This window comes from Trachurus japonicus, chromosome 19, assembly GCF_045865225.1.
Source record: "Trachurus japonicus isolate A0001 chromosome 19, Traja_1.0".
NCBI classification, from domain to species: Eukaryota; Metazoa; Chordata; class Actinopteri; order Carangiformes; family Carangidae; genus Trachurus; species Trachurus japonicus.
In genome coordinates this window covers 24,511,343-24,532,915 of record NC_140925.1, presented here as the reverse complement: position 1 = coordinate 24,532,915, position 21,573 = coordinate 24,511,343, and the positions used below count along the sequence as shown (strand labels likewise).

Sequence of the window (21,573 nt, the reverse complement as noted above, 5' to 3'; positions counted from 1 at the left end):
GATATAACTGTTTAAGACTTATATTAACACAAACATTCTGCTTACTTCTGCTTTAACACAAATATCCCGCTTACTTCTGCTTTAATTCCTACCCCTTCTCCACCTAGTACCTAGTACTATAGGTTATCTTACTTCCTGTATCGAAAATTGAAGCTTCGACGGCCGGGGGGATGCGCGATCGTAACGTCTGACCCGGGGGGGGGGGGGGGGGGGTGGTGCACGATCGTAGTGGAAATAATGAATGAAAGTAATGGCAAACAAACACTGCATATCTCCAAAATCAGGCAGGTTTCCAGGATGCCAAGTAGCCTACTCATTTTAATGTAACAATTGCCGATGAGAACTGGTGTTAAAAAGGAAAAAAAAAAACAATCGATCACGGACTTCATGGCAACGAACGAAGCTTCGAAGCTTCGAAGCTTCGGGTCAGCCCTACTGGGAACACTCAAAGCACTTGACGCTTGGTCAGATACACCCATTCACACACACATTCAAACTGTGCTTACTTTGTTACACAATGGTGTCTAACCATTCACATCAGGCAAGAGGTTCAGTGTCCTGCCCAAGGACAAACCAGGAATCAAACCCACGTTCATAAATACCGTAAGGTTAATGCAAATGCAAATATTCTCAATTTCATTTTTAACCTTTAGTTGTCTCCTCAATCTCAACTTTGACCTTCTCCGATCAGGTGTGAATACAATAACACAAAAGGTTGTGCAGAATAAAGTCGTAACAGCGATGCATTATGTTACTGTGTAAGCATATACGTATGTTTAAGTATCAAGGACAGAGTGTCTGGGTAAAGTCAATTGAATCAACACAATGAATGTAAGCTGAGGTCTCTTGAAAGAAATATATAGTACTAAGAGAGCAGGAGGTGGCAGCAGCATGGAGGAAAACATGCAATAAATATGAGAAGGGGTAAAGTTTCAGACGGGAGGAACACCCTGAAGATATACCAGTCTGCTTCAGGGATCGGGAGAGAGGGGGGAGATGATGATGATGATGATGATGATGATGATGATGATGATGATGATGATGATGGCTCATGGGGAGAAATGGTGGGTGTAAAGAAAGTCAGTGAGGGGAGAAAAGGAGACTAACACTGAAGTGAGGAGAGATGAGATAGACATTCACATCAGAGGAAACATCTGACAACACAGTAGCAATAAATATTAAAATAACCTTGAAAACTCCAACTCCAGCCACATCCACATGTCCATACTAACAACCTCTCTCTCACACACAGAAAGCATCTGCAGCACCCTAACCCATTACACTGCCACAACTGACATTAGCACCGTCCCATTGGGATGGAGACAATATCATGAACATCTGCACAATCTAACAGTCTAATACAAAATTGGAATCGGTGTTGAACACAGCGCTGTAGATCTCACAGTGGTGTTATTATAAGCATCACACTGTGTGGTAACGCATTAGATTGTACATGTTGTGTTTTAATATATAAAGGCAGAAATTGCAGAAGTTGGAACAACCACTGACACCGATGCCACAACTGCAGATTCACTTCAAAGTACATTTAAATATTAGCATGTGGTGCATAAAACTGTAATTGGAGCACTTATTTTTGAAGGTTTTCTGTTTCACTGTCTGGTTGGCACAGACTCACAAGTCTGGAGTCATTCAGGCTCTAGTTTTTGGATGGAAATATCACTTGCTCTAGTGCTATTGATGGACAATCGATGCGAGCAGCATTGGCTCAATGCCAGCGTGGCCTCGTGATTTTTGCGCTATCCTCCTCAGTTTTCCCACTCTCTTAAGGGAGGCTCAACATATTAACAGGCTGCTAGCAGAGAGTGGAAGTGGACAACATCCACAACGTGTACTGAAGCTGATGAATGGTGTGATCAGTGGCCCTGAGAGCTCAACGTAGTGCAGCTGAAGAAAAGACATACAAATGGACAAAACACAAACAACCTCAGAAAGGTCAATGGAGTGCATTTGTGCGTGTGTACTCTGTACTATATGTTGTAAGTTTTTGCAGTATGTGTTGATGGATCTTTTCTTTGTGTTTGAATATGTTTTCTTATTGGAAGTTGCAGTGTGTTGAGCTCTCAGGGTCATGTAGATAATAGAGGAAACACTGCAGTCTAAAAACTTTTCTACTTTTCCAACACTGCATTTTCACAGTGGGACTCAAATCACAGAAAGTGCAGTTGTGCTTTTGCAAATGTTTCATGAGTCCTCATGAATATAAACTCCACACAGAGCCTCTACAGCAAAATGATTTGTTTCAGCCATAGTTTTAAACAAAAGGCTACATCAACAGCCGAGGGAGTGTGCTGTCTATCAGTGCATGTTTTCTACTCACTGTAGAGTTGCTCTCCCTCTCATGCAGAGTGCTCTACACAGCTGTGACTGTGACTTCATTCAGAGTGACACCTCAGAATTGGTTTGGGAAAGGGCCACAGTCACACTATGGACTGACATCTACTCTTTTTCTAGTGCATCTTGCAGGGAGCTGGTTGTCCTGAGAAAGACACTGTGAGAGGAGCGACTTAGAAAAAAAAGAATAGAGAAGGTAATATCTAGCTGAAATAGTGGTGACACAACGTAGCGCACAGGAACTCCTGCAGACTGTCACACAGGTGCAGGAAGACACTGGCAAGCATTTGGGCTTCATGACAGAGCCTCATGAACACAGAGATAGACAGGGTTCTTACGGATCCTTAAAAAGTCTTAAAAGACATTGAATTCATTAATCTAAAAACAATGTCTTATATAAATTTTTCAAAAGTCTTAAAAATGTTAACACATGGTATTTTATGGTTGTAATTAGTCTCAAATTTCAAAATAATTGGTAACATTCCGACATAGAGAAGTGAGTGGCGGCCGTCAACGCTAAATTTCTCACCGCCACCAGCTCCCGAGTCAGTGTTTTTTTTTTTTTCTGACTTTTTATGCATTTATTTTGAAAGGACAGCTGGAAAGAGACACAATCCAATGTTCATGTAGCAGTCACTTTACCTTGGATCACATAGGAAAGTGGGTAAAATTGTCCCTAACCCTATGTAATTGATGTGGTGTTTTTTTTTCGGTCTTACAAGTCGGTCTTACATTTCATTTCAAGTGGCTTTAAAAAAGTCTTAAAAAGTCTTAAATTTAACTTGGCTTAAGCTGTAGGAACCCTGGATAGACACACATCACTCCCAATGTACGAAAACTCAAGTTAGAACTTTTTTCATGCCTTCTGTTGCGACTTGTTACCGTTCACAGATAAGTCACATTCAATTAAAACTACCACTGAAGCACTGCCTACATAGAGACAGGCTTCAAATGAATTCATAATCTGAGTCTTGTCAAGTGCAGGAATTCACCTGGGGCCGTATTCACAAAGAATCTTAAGGTTAAAAGTAGCTCCTAAGGGCCGAATTTAGGAGCAACTCCTAAAAAAAGTGGGCGTGTCAGTCTTAAATTTAGGACTCCTAGTTTTTTAAAATAAGAGTAATTCACAAAGTATTTTAGGCCTAAAAGTAGCTCCTAAGTCTGGGAGAGCTTAAAAGTCCTCGTGAGGACTCCTAACTCAGTAAGACCTATTCACAAAGAATCGGAAATGGCTGCAGCCAGGCAAATGTTTTGGAGACAATGGAGGACTGCGAATTGCTGCAGAGGGGGGTGCTGGAGCAGCTGCCCCTTTGCTCATTGATGCCCAAAGTGCCTTTTTGTCTGTGTTTTTTTTGTTTTTGTTTTTTGTTGCAGCAACAATATCTACAACATTTTCGCTATAAAACGGGAGTAGTGACGGTGACGGACTGTCTAATAAAGGCGTCACAACGGTCGGACCGAGGTAACTGCGACCGCTGCGATGCAGTCATGCTGATGTGAGCCAAAAATATTTTTAAAAAGTTGGTGGGTGAGCTAGACACATACTATATCAGTTAGTAGTAATAGCTCACGTGATAGGGCTGCTCCCCCAGTAAACTAAACTTGTTGTCAGTCTGGGTTCAAATCCTTCTATAGGCTACAAATTTGGGTAATGCATTTTTTTTCTCATCATTATTATGATCACCATATAATATTAGGGCTGTCAACGAACGTGAAAATTAATATTCGAATGTGGGAAGAAAAAAAAATCAGCTGCTTTGCGAGTGTGCACTGACCCTCATAGGAGTTACATTTGCACAGCGTCACTAAGTGGAAGTGACACGCGACAAAAACTGTAGCAGATGCAGATGGCAGAGAGAAACACGAATGGACAGAAAGTTCAGAGCCCAACTTGGCAGCAGAGAGAGTGGTTTGTACTCGAAGCAATCTAAAAAGCCCCGTCGCACCTGACGGCAAGAAAAAAAAAAAAAAGTGAAGCGGAGCGGCGTCGGCACTCAACAACCAATCACCGTGTTGAGCGCCTCTAATTCGTGCACGAGAATTGACGTAATCCATAGCAACGGGGCGTCACCAGGGCATCACTCTTAGTTTGCTCTTAGTGATTTATCCTTAGTAAGAGTAGGTCTCAGCGGCTTTGTGAATAGCTTTTAAGAAAAAACTCCTACGTAAAAACTTTTAGCGCGAGTTAGGAGCACTCCTAGCGGTAAGATAAAAGGCTTTGTGAATACGGCCCCTGATCACAGAGTTTGCATTTCCATCTGCTTTTAGCGCTCGTAGCAATCACTAATTTCAAGTTTGAATCCAATGGCAAGAGGTTGAGTAAATGTGTGTGTGTGTGTGTGTGTGTGTGTGTGTGTGTGTCTGTGTGCCCATTTTGGTAATGAGCACTTAAGTATTATGATCTTAATCAGTTTTTACAGAAGTTCTGACAAGTTTCTAGGGAAGACTATAAACAGGAGCACAAGGGTTTTGCACAAGTTAAACTTTCAGCCAAAAGCCTGATTTGACACGTTGTGTGGTCTCTCACCCTGGATCCAGCCTCATTAAAAATACACTGGAATTCTTGTCACTTGGGAAACGAAAAAGTGAGTAAATATAGTTTCTTACCTTGGGACCAGGCTAATTAAAACATACTAGTGCTACTGTCAGGCCGAGGTCCAAACTGCAAAAATCAACCGCTCATCCTGGGACTGCAGCTCATTAAAAACACACTAGCACTTGTGTCATGAGGGGACTCAAACCGAGTAAAGCATTGTCTGTCAACCGCAAACCCAGGCTCATTAAAACATACTATTCTTGTTATGTGAAGATCCACTAGAATAGCGCTTGCAATCCAGTTTGTTTTTGAGAGCCTGCCAACAGTTTAGGAAACACAGCTTTACAGGTGTAATTGAATGCAAAGTGAACAGGTGTGATGAACAGACACAGATGGGTCCAGCCAGATCTGAATTGAAGGGATGTCTCTACCTGATGAATATTTCCCCAAAAACCCACATGCATGCACCTCTAGCCATGTTCGATTCCTGCACATGCTCCTCTCCTACTTCTGCACAGAAACGCACACACTCACACACACACAGATTCACCTTTGGCTGCAGCCCCCGTCAGCTAAATGCCAACCAGATAAATCTCAAGGACTAAGAGTTAAATGGAATATTAATATTCCAACAAATGGAGCAGAAAGTCAAGAGAGTATTTTGCTGAGCTCTCCCATCGGTGATGACTTCATTTCTGTCTTACCTTGCTTCAGTTTGCTCCAAGTTCAAACCTACACACTCTCTTTTACATTAGACATATATCAACATGGATGATATACCAGCAATATTTTCCCCCTATACTTTACTGACCATACTTTACTGTCATCACAATGGCATTTTGTTATTTAATTTATTAAAATAAACATATGTCAAATGTGTAAAACTCCAGCATGTAAATTTACTACATGTCTCACAAAATAGTCCCAATAAAAAGCCTTCACTCTCTAATGGGACTGCAGTGGGACTGTGATGGCACACTGACAAGTTGGTTTGCATCAGCTTTGCCAGAACAGTGTAACAATTCATTTCTGTGCTAAATCTCACCACAGTCCCTCCAACAGTTGGCTGATTTCACTCTGGGCCGAAGTGGTGGACCAGCTGACTGATGTTCAGCCAAATTAGAGTCAGGGTTTCCTAGAACCACGGTGCTAATGTGGCTAAAAATATTCCACTAACACTACTGTATGCATTTTGCATCAGCAACATGCAGCAACCTACTGTATGCTCCACTAAAGTAGAGAGCAATTTGCACAAGACGTCTGACACATTTGTGACCAGGTGAGCTTTACATTATTATTTCATACTTACATGCAACATGTAAAAATAATTCAAGTAAATTATTAACTAAGTGCAACTCAAGCGTAAAGTCGCCTATTAGTGAAAAGTTAATGTTGAATTTGAAATGACTGCGTAGAAGGTTTCATAAAAGGGAAAACTGAAGAAACAACTGACTTCCCTTTTACAAATTGTGTTGTGTAGTTATCACACATCAAAGAGGATCAATAATGAATGAGGAAAATCCTGTGACACTGCAGCTGACTGAGATTTGCTTACTACCTACGACAAGCCTCAAGGAAGAAAAAAAGTAATGTGTGCTATTCTGATGTTGCCTCCCTGCTGAGCAAACTTGACTCACCTCCGAATTATAAGACAGCAAAAAAAACAAACTAAACCAAACAGTGAAGCCGAAAAAGAAAACTCTACAAAAAGAGAGGATGAGTGATTGAAAAAGAGACAGACAAGAAGACAGGGGAAGGGACATGAAGACAGACTGCCTTTACCTTCTGTGTCTTGGCCAAGACAGGTTGATAGCAGCAGCAGATAAAGAACTGCAGCTCCCATTATACGTGGCCGTTTGACCCCACTCCATGGCGGTGGCCCCATTAAGTGCGTTCGAAGCATCTTCACCACAATGCTTCACCAAGCATCCAGCTGCACACAGAGGGGAGGGGACAGGAGCACAAAAACACAGGTCAGTCACAATTACACAGCTCATTTTCCGCTGCACCGAAAGCAGCAACACGAGAACATCCATTCATGGCGAGAAAGAAAGAAATCAAAAGGACAGTAAATTTCAGTTACTGTGCTTAACTATCCATCTAGGCCACCTCTGCTCTGGCATTCAGAGAACAGAGATGTGTCGCTGACAGAAACAGTCATAGGGGGGGGGGGGGTCGGGCTTGATGAGCGAAACGTTTGTGCCCCGTCCCCACAGAAATAAGCTTTGAGTCAAAATATGCATCCCACATTGACAGTGCACTCCGCAACATCCCTAAGGTGAGATGCTGTCGCAATCTACCGCTCAGATGGCATTTAATATTCATTTGTGGTTGCTCTTCGCGGCTGCTACGTCTCAATCCCAAATCTTTGATCAAATCTCCGTGCCCCGCGCATCAAAGTAAATTATTGTTTCACAGGGATTGCCACCACAATGGAAACTGTAGAAACCTGTGGATGATGATAGAGGAGGAAATATTTTAGTGCAATGTAAAATGCCAGTGGTGCCAAACAACATCTCAGGTCTCGCAGCGGAACATTTGCCATAGCAAAACTAGACACTTTGAAGGATGCTATATGAAGAGGGGTGAAATGCATTAAGCTGATGTGTGTGTATGCGAGCTGCTTAGATTAAAATGAATTACATTTTATAGTGAGAATATGTACAGCTGAAGGGAAAATAAAAGGTTTCTTCAGAGGTCTCGGTCGAAGCAACATTTGTTAGCTGTCGGAGCCTGTGTGTACGTATCTATAAATTGCTCCTTGACTGCTTCGTGGTAAACTAAAGATGGCTGTTTTTAGGGTCCGGGCAGCTAAGCTGCCGGGACACTATTGTATTCCTAGGAATTCTTCTTCTTTCTTTCTTTCTTTCTTCTTCCAAGGAAGTCATACTTCCCATGGGCGAAAACTCACCAAACTTCACAGAAACATCCGACCCCATGCCAGATTCACTCAACTCCAAGGACATGTGCCCCCCCCTCCTAGGGGGGGCACAATAAGCGTTTAAATTTAAAAACTTTAAAAATTCCTACCAAACCAACGGTAGATGCTACAGTGTTGAAACTTCACCACAATGTAGCCTCAATACTGCTGAAACTTTTGTCCACTTAAACTCATTACAAATTATGAAGTCCATCACTCTGTTTTTTTCAATAACTGTAAAACTTTTAAAATGTATCTCCTCCCACAATTTTTGCTCAATTGTCACCAAACTTGCTACAGAGCATCTCCAGACTGTCCTCCACAAAACTTGTTTCTCGGATTTTTGATTAAGCAAAAATTGAGCCTACAGTGCATGAAAACGTTTGACTGTAAACACTACTGTAAACATATACCATCAAATTCTTGCTAAATACATTTTCAAACTTCCTGAAAAAAAATTAGAATATTTTGGAGTCATGGTTAATGAAGTTTGGCAAATATCAGAATTTTAATTCAAAAACTGAATTTTTGAGAACATTTTGAATTCTGCTCTCATGGGAACAACTGCAGCCAATGTGAGTGTGGAATTTTTAAACATCAGATTTTCTCTTATGAAGCAAAACACTTATCATTAAAAACAAATCACCAACATTTTCATGCTGTCAAGATGCAATTTATGTATTATCAGATTTTTGTTTAGATGACTGAATTTCTGAAATTTTGACCATTTCATCACAACAGCTGCCCGGGCACTGGCTCACCTGAGTGGATAAATGAAGCTACACAGCAGGTCTCACTACCAGCCAATTAGCTCAGCGAGTTAAGAGCTGGTTCTTGGTGTCAGAGGTTGTGGGTTCGAGACCCAGCAAGGGTGATGATGATGATGATGATGATGATGATGACAGATCAAAATGTCACATGTCCTCAAGCTGTTTTGCTGTCTAAATGCAATTTATGTATTAACAGATTTTTGTTTAGATAACATAATTTCTGACTTTTTGACCATTTTTGAAATCTGCCTTTACAACAGCTGCCCGGGCACTGGCTCACCTGAGTGGATAAATGAAGCTACACAGCAGGTCTCACTACAAGCCAATTAGCTCAGCCAGTTAGGAGCTGGTTCTTGGTGTCAGAGGCTGTGGGTTCGAGTCCCAGCAAGGGTGATGATGATGATGATGACAGATCAAAATGTCAGTTGTCCTCAACACGAAACACAAGATAATTGTCCTAATGGTGGCACCACAGCAAGCTTCTAATTTTAAAAATCCAAATAGCTTGGACTGGACTATGTGCGAAGGCTCCTAACATCTTAGAGTCACAGTAGATGTTTAACAAATACATATCATTACCTCAAAAACTGATTTTTCTTTTTACTGTGGTTTCAAATCTGCCTACACGACAGTGAATGGCTTACTCAATTTGTGAAGCCACTGTTGAACTGCCACTTGTCAATTAGCTCAGTGCGATAGACAACGGTCTTTGGTTCCCGAGGTTGTGGGTTCAATCCTCAACTGGTCCAAATTGGACATTATAAGGACAACTGTCTTGTCTTCCTATTCTCCTGTTTGTTGCTCAGAATTGCCTAAATTTGCCCAAAAGTAGCCCGGACCCGACCCATCGCTGCGCAGCAGCTATAATTTTGTTTTTTCTTCCAGAGTACTCTGCGTCACGTTCATTCTGTTTCACATGGGTGAGAAAGTCATTATTTACACGGCACCACAGCACAAAGAAGGAGAGTATAAACTGCTCACTATGTATACTTAAGATAATTAGAATGACGTATAGCTGTATTGATCCAGCTGCATTACTGGAAGCAACTGACTCATCTCTCAAATCCTGCTCTTAACAGCAACTGTCCAATCCTAGATTAGAAAATGTAACTGATCTTCACTAACTAAAAACTAAAATTAGGGCGCATCTCAAAAAAAACTTTCATATATTCTTGATTCATTACGCGAAGAGTGAAATATGTTCTGATTTTCACAAGTTTTAATCCATAATCATTGAAAGTAATACAAAAAAGGCTTGAAACATTTATCTGTGTGTGTAATGAATCGAGAATCTTGAATTACCAAAATAAAATAACTTTTCAATGATATTCTCACATTTTGAGATGCACCTGTACTTGATTCCTCAAGAGTGTAAAACTTCACACCACCATCTCTGAAACTCTGAAAAACAACACCAGAACAAAAGCAGGCCGATTAAATTATGTATGTTTAAACTTGCTGGCATTATTTCCATAGACTGGGGGAAGATGATTAGTTAAAGGGGAACTACGCAGGTTAGGTTGCGGCTTTCTTTCTTCTACGGAGCTCCCCCTACAGTTTGGGAGTGCATATTTACACCATCATAAAAACTAACCGCTAACCCTCCTCCCTCCCCTCTGGCCCCTTTGTTTTCAACAAAGCTGGCAAGAAGGCAACCCATGTCTACTGAGGAGGGTAATGTTATCAAGAGATTACGGATTACCGGGCGTGTTTGTGTCGTACTGTACAGCCGTAAAGCAGTCCATGTTTCTCGCGAGACGAGATCTGGGACACCGGGTCGGAGGCGAGGATCTTGCAACCTTGGTTTTCAGCCAAGAGACAGGTGGAAGGCAGAAAGCCTCCATTCTCCCCATAACAATTTAACCAGCACAATTACTCCGAAGCTGTTTGATTAAGGTAAAAATCTTGCATAGTTCCTCTTTAAATGCTTAAAATATAATTATTACACGGCTCTATTGAATGCTGCTCTTTGATTGGTCCATCGCTGCGTTCTGCGGTCTGTTATTTCTGAATAATGACCATTGTCAAGTATAACAGACCGTTGCTAGGGACGCCACTCTAGTCAGTGCAGTACAGAAAAGAGAAACTATGCAGGATATTTACCTTGTGTTTCATTTTTATCGTCATTAAACGGCTTTGGACTAATAGCGATGTTAGATAAATGACTTGTAATCTGCTTGTAACTTGTTACACAGAGAGTGGAGGCTCCTTCCACATGGTGGCTGAAAACCAAACCTGCTGATCAGAGCCTCTGACCCGGTGTCACAGCTCACACAATACACATACTGTAACACGTGTATGGTAATCCATCTATCCACTGATTGATTATCAAAGGCTTCAAATGCACAACCGGGAGGAGGCTCAGCAAAACAGCGGACGTGACCAGTCTTGCAGATTCGCTAAATGATGCAATTATAAATCGATGAAAGTCGTATTTTGATCAACATTATGTTTCAAATTAATTATTTCACTCGTAAACCATGTAATAAGCGGGATAATGTATAGTTGGTCGGTTGTTATGGAGAAATAAACCCCTTCATGAAGTATGAAACCATACAACCTGTCGAGGTTTATTTCTCCATAACAACCTCCAAATTATACATTATCCCTTACTTATATCCTACTGTCCAATAACTTAAAACCAGGACTAACTTGAGAGAGTTCTAAATGGATCAAACTGCTGAGGTAGCCAGCCTCCTGCTTGGAGCATAACTTTAGCTTCAAGATTATAGCATGACATTGTGCAGAGGGAGTTTTAGTGGATGCATATTGACATAAGATGATCAAATCAGGCAATAATGATAAAACCTTCTTCTATGACTAATACAGTAGTGTTAAAAACATACCAATGTCCTGATGTAAACCAGAATATGTTGTTATATATTCAAATTTCAATAACATCCTGTTCAAAATAACAGTTTTTTTCCTTCCATGGTTGGATTCACATCTGAATTAATCAAGATGAATCAACATGGTCTACAAACATCTTACCCGCTTCGGTTTTGTTTTGTTTAAATGTTCAGTTGCTCATTTCCATGGTGATATTGAGAGTTTGTTTCACTGTGCAGAGAGAGATTATCCTGAGTAGGACCTTTAACTGAGACTAAACTCAGCAGAACAACATTAAACGCTCCCCGTCATGCAAAATCTGCCGCCTGTTTAATTAGAACTGATTTATGAAGTTCCCACGGCGCAGATTACTGTGACAGAGTCAGATTACTGTTGCCCTACCGTCTGAATGAAAATGGAGTTGGCCGACGACAAAAATGTAACTGTGATTATTCTACTGAACCTCTGAGGTGAAATCCAACAGTCAAGGCGACTGGAACCAGGAGCAGCATCATCTGGAGGATGCACTTTAGAGATTGTGATGCTCTTAATTAAGTTAACCATATACTGTATGGGTATATCTATATCCATAATGGCGTGCAGGTGTGGCGGACTATGAAGATATAACAGTGTCAGAGAAAGGCTGCAGAGGAAACTGATGACAAGAAGGAGAAGAAGATGGTGTTTTTCCTGCTTCTAAATGGACTGCACTTATAGTGATTCTCTGCTCTAGTCATCGACTCAAAGCTCTTTACACTACAAGACATTCACACAATGTTCTCACTGCATTTTTTCTATGTATACTCCACTTTTCTGCCACACACGCAATCACAAGTCACACAGTGATGATGCATCTTGCCCGAGGGCCGTTCCACATGTGAAATGGAGGGCCAGGGATCGACAGTATCTTATGAGTCACAGATGCCCTTCTCTGGCACTGATTTTTAGGAACCACCATGGATATAGATGCATATGAATTCAAAGCTTCTCTTATTCCCCAGTGTGATGCTGCCGCTGCTGATCCATGTTACATAATCCTACTAGTTTTATAAGGTCCCCAAATGACTAATCTCTGGCTGTCCCTGAGGGTCATGTTGCAATATTAGCCAGGAACTAATGCTCACATGAGGCTGAGCTTGCATCATGAGTATTTCTATTGGCTTGCCAACATTGCCAACAAATTACATTAAAGTGCGAAAACCTACTTATATTTAATCAAACCTTATGAAACTACAAAACGATAAATGCCTTTTGGTTTAATCTGAATTTTATTAACTTTAATTTTCATCGACAGGCTCATAAAAACCTTGTTTAGCGATGAAGGAATGACACCACAGGGTGTTGGACTAACTATCTATAAAGAATAATGTGCACACTTAGCTGTAATTGCTGCAAAGACATCACCTAGTTACACCTTCCATTTAGCACTCAGTGACCCACACTGTTAGAAACTCTCTGTCGGAAAACAATAACTGAAAATACACTTATCAGAAATCAAAACGTGTTACTAGCTGATTCAGGAGCACAGTGCACAATAAACAATGCTGGTTTGTTTTATCGACCTTGTCATATTTGGTGATACTGACCTCCAGTATTATCTGTCTTATCATTAGTGCTCCTCTATTTTAATGGGTAAATACCATTCACACTAAGTGGAATCTCTGCAGCTGCCGACAACAAAGATACTTGTATTTGGTGGACCTAGTATTGCTAGCACTAACAAATTCTGAGGTACTGAAACTTCTTGGGATAAAAAAACAACAACAAAAAACTAAATTTTTGTCAGCGTCATTAGATAGTGCTATCTGAAGTATTGTCTTATCACAATTGCATTTCACCACTAGCTACCATTAAAAAGCTTAGCAACTCAATATTGAAACATGTCAATTCAACATCCTTCTGTGCCCAACACTGGTGGTACACAGGGCCCACATATCAAAAGAGAAACTCTCTCGTATGTATCCAGATTTTAGCCCATGTTGTAACAAATGTAAAGGAGATGAAGCCTCGCTTATTCATGGTCATGTCCCAGTTTAGGAAAATTCTGGAGAGAGGTGTTCCAAACTCTTTCCACAGTTCTCAACCTTGACCTTACACCTGACCCTCTGATCGCTCTCTTTGGCATAACTAGAAGAGATGATTCTCATTTCACTTCATATAAATACCATGCATTGACGTTTGCTTCTCTTCTGGCCATTTTTCTTCTCCATTTCAGTGTAAACATTACCTATTGCTTCCAGCAAAGTTGTGCTAATCGGCTCCAGTGTGCTTGTGTTCTGATCTAATCAAATGTATATGTGTTTATACAGTGTGCGAAATACCCATCAATATTCGGGGGGGTCCCTAACTCGCATTGTTGCGCAATACCGTTATTTTTTTTTCTTTTTATAAAGTAGGGCTATAACATTACAATAAGCCAAGAAAATTAGCCTATAGCCTAAAAAGGAGAGGCAAAGTTGTGCATTACAATGCAGAAAGTAATTGACGATAAATAGACGATAATTCAAATAAATAAAAGACAATAATTGGCACCACACTGGCGCACTTGAACAATGAATAAATGCCAGGTATAGGAGACTGGCGCAATCAGGGCAATGCAGAAACGAATAGACAATAAATAAAATACAACAATTAAAATGAATGAAAGACACCAAACTCGTGCACTCGAATAACAACCAACTGTATAAATCTGGAGATCGGAGACTGACGTGCAATTATGTGCACGACGAGATCCTCAGCCTGCAACTATGACCGATCATGTAGCCTAATCTAACCATCCATCTAGCAAATACGTTTAAACACAGCATTGAACACATCCACAAATCACATTCGTATAACGGGCCATCATAAAAATTGAAAAAGCACAGACAAATAGCTCACAACAGGCGCCTGGCCAAACAACACCACTGGGGGTTCAGGCCATAGTATGCTAAAGCAGGCTAGCCTCTTACCTCAAGTTATTTTCCTGCCTTAATGTCAAGCCAAGGGTTGCGGTATTTCCATTACATTACCCCACCTGCTTAGGTGTAAAAAAAAAAAAAAAAAAAGAAAGAAAAAGAAAAGCGGCCAATCACCAGTGCTAGCAGCAGGGGCTGCGGCTACGTCTTCAGAGCACTCGGCCTCAACTTCACTTTCTTCGGCAGAGGGTGGAGAGGAACGGGATCCTCTGTTCTGATAGCGAGTGGGCTCGACTCCTGCGCTGGGCTGGCGCACATGGCTAATTTGCATAATGCGCAGGTGACACGGTTCAGCTTAATGTTAAACGAATAAATGTTTTGAATTATGAATACTGGACATGGTGATCTTAAACACATTTAATTGACCACAATAAAATTATTGTATTATATTATATTTTTTTTGACAAGATTGAGACCCCCCTCAGATTTTGCTTTTGAGTCTTTCAGGGGGTCTCAAGGGGTTAATCGGGGGGGTCCGACCCCCCCAACCCCCCCCGTATTTCGCACTATGTGTTTATATGTGCATGTAATTATGTATGTATATTTATATATATATTATTTACCTTTGTGTATTGATATATACAAGATTGTGACAATGTATGTATGGTCTCAGTATATGGGAAATAAGGGCTTGACAGGGTGGAAGGGGTTCGAGTTCATATTGTGCTTCCACTGTTAATATTGTATACAAATGAACAGATGTATTATGTTTGAAAGAAAAAACAATAAAAAGATGTGAAAGGGAAAAAAAAAGCTAAGCAACATATATATACTGTATGTGCTACAGTCGGCCATATTGTAAGCACTAGACCGAGGGCCGGAGCAGGACTCATTTTCAGCCTCAGACTGGCCCACTTCAGAGGGAACACTCATTTTCTTCTGGAGAGAAGCAGCAGAATGGGAATATTTTTTATTGAATCATATAACGTTATGTTGTATGCCACAACGCCAAGAGCTGCTAGTGGAGACGGTTTCATCTGTTGTCAGGGGCCACCAGTGATGTGCAAGATGATACAATGAAAGATTTAAATGCTACACAATGATTATTGATTATTATGAAAGCACAATTAATATCAAATATGTCACCTACAGACTCCTGCAAGTAAAAACACATGTACGGAAAATACAGGATATAGCCTATTAAAGAGATGGTTCTTCATCATGGTTGCTACAGTAACTGTTGTAAGTCAGAACTTCCATAATATAAGTGAGAGACTGTGTGTGTTGGACAGAGTCTTTGCTTTATGTTAAATTCCCTGGTAAAGTTACCAGAGCGCTGTAGAAGACAATAGTAGGCCATGCTGTAAGCGCCAGGAACCAGGATGAAGTATATTAGGACTGAAGACGGTTCTCCTCTGGTACAACTTCAAAAAGTTGTATTCCTCCAGAGAGGAGGAGAGATGCGCCCGACAGAGAGTGAGGGAGAGAGGGGTGGGGGGTGGAGGGGACTCAGACAAAGGAAATGAGGAGGAGAGAATAAGAGAAATGTGGAGATGCAGTGGAAACAGAGAAAGGGAGGGAGAGAACAGAGGAACAAGAGATGAGAAGGTAAAAAAAAAGAATAAGCAAAGGAGATTACGCTGGAGAAGGAGGAGGAGGAACCAAAGATGGAGACTTTGTGGCAGACAGATAGACGGACAAAGAAAGAAACGACACGCAGATTGTGACCTGAGCTTTGAAAGTCGTTGGCTTCTTTAATATCAACAACCTCTCAGTCATCACTAGAGGAAATACCAAAGCTGGGATAGGAAATGAGGTTAAGAGAAGAAAAAGGTTGAAAAGAGAGAAAGACAGGGGCGGAGCAAAAAAGAAAAAAAACTCTAGAAAGGAAGGAACTTTTGACCTTAAAACTAAGCAGATATTGATAGAGAATATGCGTCTGTGTGTGTTAAAAATAGTGAAAAGAAGAAACAAAACAACAAAATAGAGACTTAACCCAAAACAATAAGTGAGAGAGAGGGATGTTGACATGCTGTTTTAAGTCCTTCACTTCCTTGGTGTTTGTGATCAGCTTCCTGTCATTGCGTGCGACTGATGAGACCTTGTTACTGTAACTCTGACAGAGTGAGCGACGCATGTGTGAAGGAAAAGACAACAAATAAAAAACAATACTTCCCCTTGTACTGTCACAGGCGACATCTGTCTGTTTCTCTCTCTGTCAGTCAGTCTGCCTAGCTGTGTGTCGGCTCTGTAGGAGGCTGACGTTCACATCCTCCGCTGCCAAAACAAGACTAGGAATTTATTTTATTTCTTTTCTTTTATTATTATTATTATTATTTTTTTTTACATTTCAGGTGGATGGCTGGCAGCCTTATGCAGAGCAACTCACTATGAGAGCTTCATTTATTGTCTTGCTGGAGGGTGTTTTGCCGGGACAGGGGACATGTGACCTGTGACTCTCAGGTTACAGTAATGGAGCTGTGCTGGTGTGCAAAGTTCAGCACTACCATCACCTTGATTTCCCTCTTCCCTTATATTCACTCTTTCTTTTTTCTTTTTTTTTGGTTTAATACAAGATGAGCAGGTTTCAAAATGTGGGATGAGCCAGCAGATGCCAGGAATTTGTCAAGTCACAGCAGACAAGAGTGTCAGGTTGAACATTTTAAATCAGTTTTGTGCGCTTTAATGTGATAAACAGCTCACATAACACTGTCAGAATGAAGTAGATGAGGCAAGTAGGTTACAACCAACTATGTTTGCAAATACACACATCCACACGTTTGGATTTAATTCAATTTTCTGTATGAAACGCCAACACACCAGCTTTGCAACATGCTACTTAAACCTAAACCTTAATCTAGCCCACTTGGCAGTATCACAGAGTGAAAAAAAACAAACAAACATGCAGAAACACACACACACACACACTTATACACACAGTGTTGTGTTGACCAGGCTGTCCAATAAGCTAATGGCGGGGCACTTTGCTTGTCTTGTTCTGCCAATCTCACTGAGTGTCCCAAAGACAGTCAGCACCTGGGAGTGTGAAACGGCTGCATCCAAAACACCACAATTTCCCTGATTGCACACAAGCACTGAACAGAGGAAAGACAGAGAGAGAGAGACAGAGACAGGGACACAAAGAGACAGTAAGTGAAAGATTGGAAGTGAGCATAAATTATAAAAGAGTTTTTTGAAGCCTCAGGTCTTAATGCTCAAGTTCTGGATTTTTAACAGACTGCAAACGCTTCAGTAAGAAAGAGTGAAGGAGGATCAGGGTAAATTTTTCAGCTGAATAAAGAGACGAGATCGTCAAGTTGTAGCAGAGTAGTAAGGCCGGCTCAGGTCGCCACAGCTGATCTGATATAAACCTCTCACACCTCATCACTGTGCTACATGCAGAGCTCATGTTGACAAAATGTGTAATGAACTCCAAACTGTGCATATTGACCTATGGCTAAGCCACGCCCCCAAACGCGATGAGCCAATCACAGTGCGCATAGCTAGCCCATTTTATATGTTTTTTCTTGACATTTTAAGTTTAAAATGGTCAAACGGTGTGCATGGGGTACATGCAACTCCGACACTAGGTATCCCGAGAGGCTGGGCGACGGGGTGGATTTTTTTTACCTTTTCCCAAGCCACATCTCAACCGAGAGAAGTGTCTGCTCTGGATCAAGTTATGCGGTAGACCACAACACCAACTAAACGTGGATAAAATTAACAAGGATGTCTACATGTGTTCAAAGTTAAGTCAACAACGTATTTGAGGCAACATATTGTCAGAGATGTTTAGATGTAGCCAGTATCACAACTAAGCATAAAGTCCGCTAGCTTAATGCTAATGTATAATGTGAAACTCCATAGACAGGCTAACAGAAATTAGCCCGTCGCTATCGGCGTTTCGCGGCAACCGACAGTCATAGCAGTAAAGCTAAGTTAAAGCAGAGGTAAGTGATATATTTGTGTTAAAATAAGTCTTAAATAGTTATATCTTCCAACAGCAATCACTTACATAGAGTGTTTGGTCTGAAACACGGGTCTGTCAGCAGGGCCGGTTCTAGGCAGGCATATATGAGGGGGCAGTCAGAAATGTGAAGGGGGCATCATGTGAACACATCATGCTCCAGCACCTTTTTTTTCTCTGTGCTTACAGTAACTTCATTGAATTGGGTTGTTGGCTATGTGTCCAACGCCAACCTGGAGAAGTGGATTGCACTTTGTCAGGCCTCTGCCTTCAGACCTGTCCAATTAGGGGCCGGGGGGTCAACCAGGGTCTTAGAGCCCAAATTTGTTACTGTCGTAATGCAAAGAGCCACATTATATGGAGGGGGGGGGGGGGCATATACCTGAAGATGCATTGCAAACCCAGAGGGGGTGAAATTTTTTGTGATTTTAAAATGTGAGTGAAGCATTCTGGTGTACTCTGAGAAGAGGAGGTCACTATGGTCAAGATTTACAAAACTGAAAGGTAGTCTTATGAATACTAAAAAAAAAAGAAAAAGGAACAGAACATTTTAGAAAAGAACACTGTCCCGACACATGTCGTGTGTTTGGAGCTGACGAGAGAATAAAGAGTGAGACAACTCGGCCCTGAGGAGGAACTATGAAGGACTCAGCTGTAGCCTAATGGAAAATGACCTAAACCGAGTCCAGTAGAGCTGTAACTGTGTAGTGGAAAGGCGTTCAAAGTAAAGTAACTATCGTCCTGCTTTAATTGTTTTAACATAGGTAAAAGAAAAGAAAAATATATTTTCTGGGATAAAGGGGCAGATTACATAAGATTATTCTTCTTTCTGCTCCCTTTTGTTGAGATTTGGGAGGTTTTTGTTTTTATTGTAGCTTTGTTAAAATGCAAGATCATTTTTCTGACTGATTTATTGCCCGATGCCATGTATCTCGCTTTCTTTCCCCCGCCCTCCGCCCGTTGTCTTCGTTGTCACTTTGTAGCCGCTCCACAGAGCGCACATGGCTAATTAATATGCACGTGCTGACCATATATGGTTGTGTCTAGGCGTTCCGGGGACGGAGGTGCATTCACGTGCACTGCGCGTGAACACACGCAGTTGGAGAGTTGTGCACGCACAGTTTGATAGATCTGAAAAAGCTGTAAATATTTTGGGTGTCTTTTCTCCGTAGGCCTAAGCAAAACATTTGGTAGGCTAGCAGCAGTTTTACACTGCTTACTTACAGTTTTGATAAATGAGGCCCCAGGCCCTAAACCCAGAGCCCAGACGCTCACAGTTGCAGCTTCTCCGCGGCTCATCCGCTGCGCTGTCCGTGGTGCTGAAGGTGACAGGTTAACAAACTGCAGCATAGTTCTGTTTGTTTATCATGTGTGTCAGTTTTGTTTGTGACTTGATAGTTGAGTTGTTGAGATTAAGAACATCACTCCCTCACAGTGGCGGCTGGTGGTCAAATTAGTTGGGTGGGCTAATAAATAAATTATACCCATTAAATGGTTAACACAGCTAAAAGTTAGGGTTATCCCATCTCACAAAAGTATAGCATAGGCCTACACACTGCATTAAGTAGAAGGGTCTAGTCCAAAAAAAAACTTCACCTGGTTATCTCACACATACACACACAGTCTCTCTCTCTCTCTCTCTCTCTCTCTCACGCATGCACACACACACACACACACGTACGTACGCACGCACGCACACACACACACACACACCTAACGATATTGCTCAATTAAAAAAAAAAAAAAAAAAGACGATATATGCAGCTCATATCGACGGCCTTTCTGGTCTGTTATCGCCATGTCATGAGTTTAGAAACTAGATTCTCCACTTCGTTCATGTTAGCAAAGATAATTTAGAGCAGTAAAGTATGCTGCTACCTGTGATGCTAGCGCCTAGCGCCGCTGTTTCTGTCTTCTCCCTCCCAAAACAACACAACTTTTCCTCCGGTTCCTGTCATTGGTTTGAAAACAGCGCTGTTGGGCTAAATGAAATTAGCCCCAATGACAAGTAAACCAAGGGGGCGGGACATGACGCCTGTCAATCATTGATCCTGCGTCAGCCCACTGCTGATTGGTCAGAACCGATCGGCCTGTGGGCTGAATGAAATTAGCCCCAACAGTCGGTCAATGGCGAGGGCGGGACCTGGCACCTGTCAATCATCCACAGTGGGAAAATGAATGAGAGCAGACTCGGTGAGCTGGGGCTGATTAAAATTAGCCCATTTAGAGATATCCTGTGTTTTTCTTGAAACTATTTAATATTGTTGCCAGTTCCGATTTTACTAAGACTTAGAACAATGTTTTGTATGTTATTTAGAGAATATAATATATATATAATATGTGACCCGTTCCATCAAAATGAGTCGGAAGTCGCAACGTTCTATTTTAACATGGACAACCCATAGAAAATCAAAAAAAATTTTTTACCCTAATTTCAAAGCAATGACATTCAAAAACAATCTCCCAAAGTTTCACAGTCCAGATAATTGAGAAAAGGCACGTAAATGATGATTAAAGTTGACTTGCAACTTAAACCCTCTGAAAATGAGTGTTGCTTCGGTGCAAAACATGAAATATCTTCTGAACCGTTCATGATAGAGACGAGCTGTAAACTGCATCTGAATCGCGGGATTCTCCGCTTTCCGACGGTCATTGAATGTTGCATCTATGACGAGAAGGGACGGATACAGAAACAGATGCTAAACCGAATAGCATCGACGCTAACAGAGCGTAGCATCGACGCTAACAGAGCGTAGCATCGATGCTAAACCGAACGTAGCATCGATGCTAAACCGAACGTACACGCTTGCACATGTTTTACAAAATGTCAACAAAACATGACAACTTCTGAACCGTTTATGATAGAAACGAGCTGTAAAAAGCATCTGAATTGTGAGATTCCCTGCTTTCCGAGGGTCATTGAATGCTGCATCTATGACAACAAGGGACCGTATAGGGTGCGTGTAATCACGTGGTACAGGAACAGATGCACAGAGTCACTGGCAAAAACTTTAACTGTTATTTTCTCAGGTTTTAGAATGGAATAAGAGAGTAGGAGATCGTAATTCAAATGGCCACATCTCGAAAACCATCAAATGTATGACTTTGACTAGGGTATCATTTTAAAGCTTATTTTCTAATCTTTCCATTGATACCAAAATCTCAACTTTGAAATTTGGGTCACTGTGACTCATTTTGATGGATCGGGTCACATATTTTTTCCTCATCTTTTGTTGTGTAATGCAGGGAGGGCTTAGCCCCACTAGCCCATTGATACCAGCCGTCACTGCTCCCTCATCAAA

The 21,573-nt window shown here is 41.3% G+C and overlaps 1 protein-coding gene across 1 annotated transcript in view; it reads right to left on the bottom strand.

Annotated features, from left to right (window-relative positions):
* The window catches only part of LOC146968159 (protocadherin-15-like), a 147,921-nt gene extending 141,120 nt beyond the window's left edge, over positions 1-6,801 (bottom strand). Inside the window, exon 1 of the mRNA XM_085761168.1 lies at positions 6,671-6,801. Coding sequence (XP_085617294.1) covers positions 6,671-6,791 — 121 coding nt within the window. The 5' untranslated portion in view covers positions 6,792-6,801. The remainder of the gene's footprint in view (positions 1-6,670) is intronic.
* Positions 6,802-21,573: the final 14,772 nt, after the last annotated feature.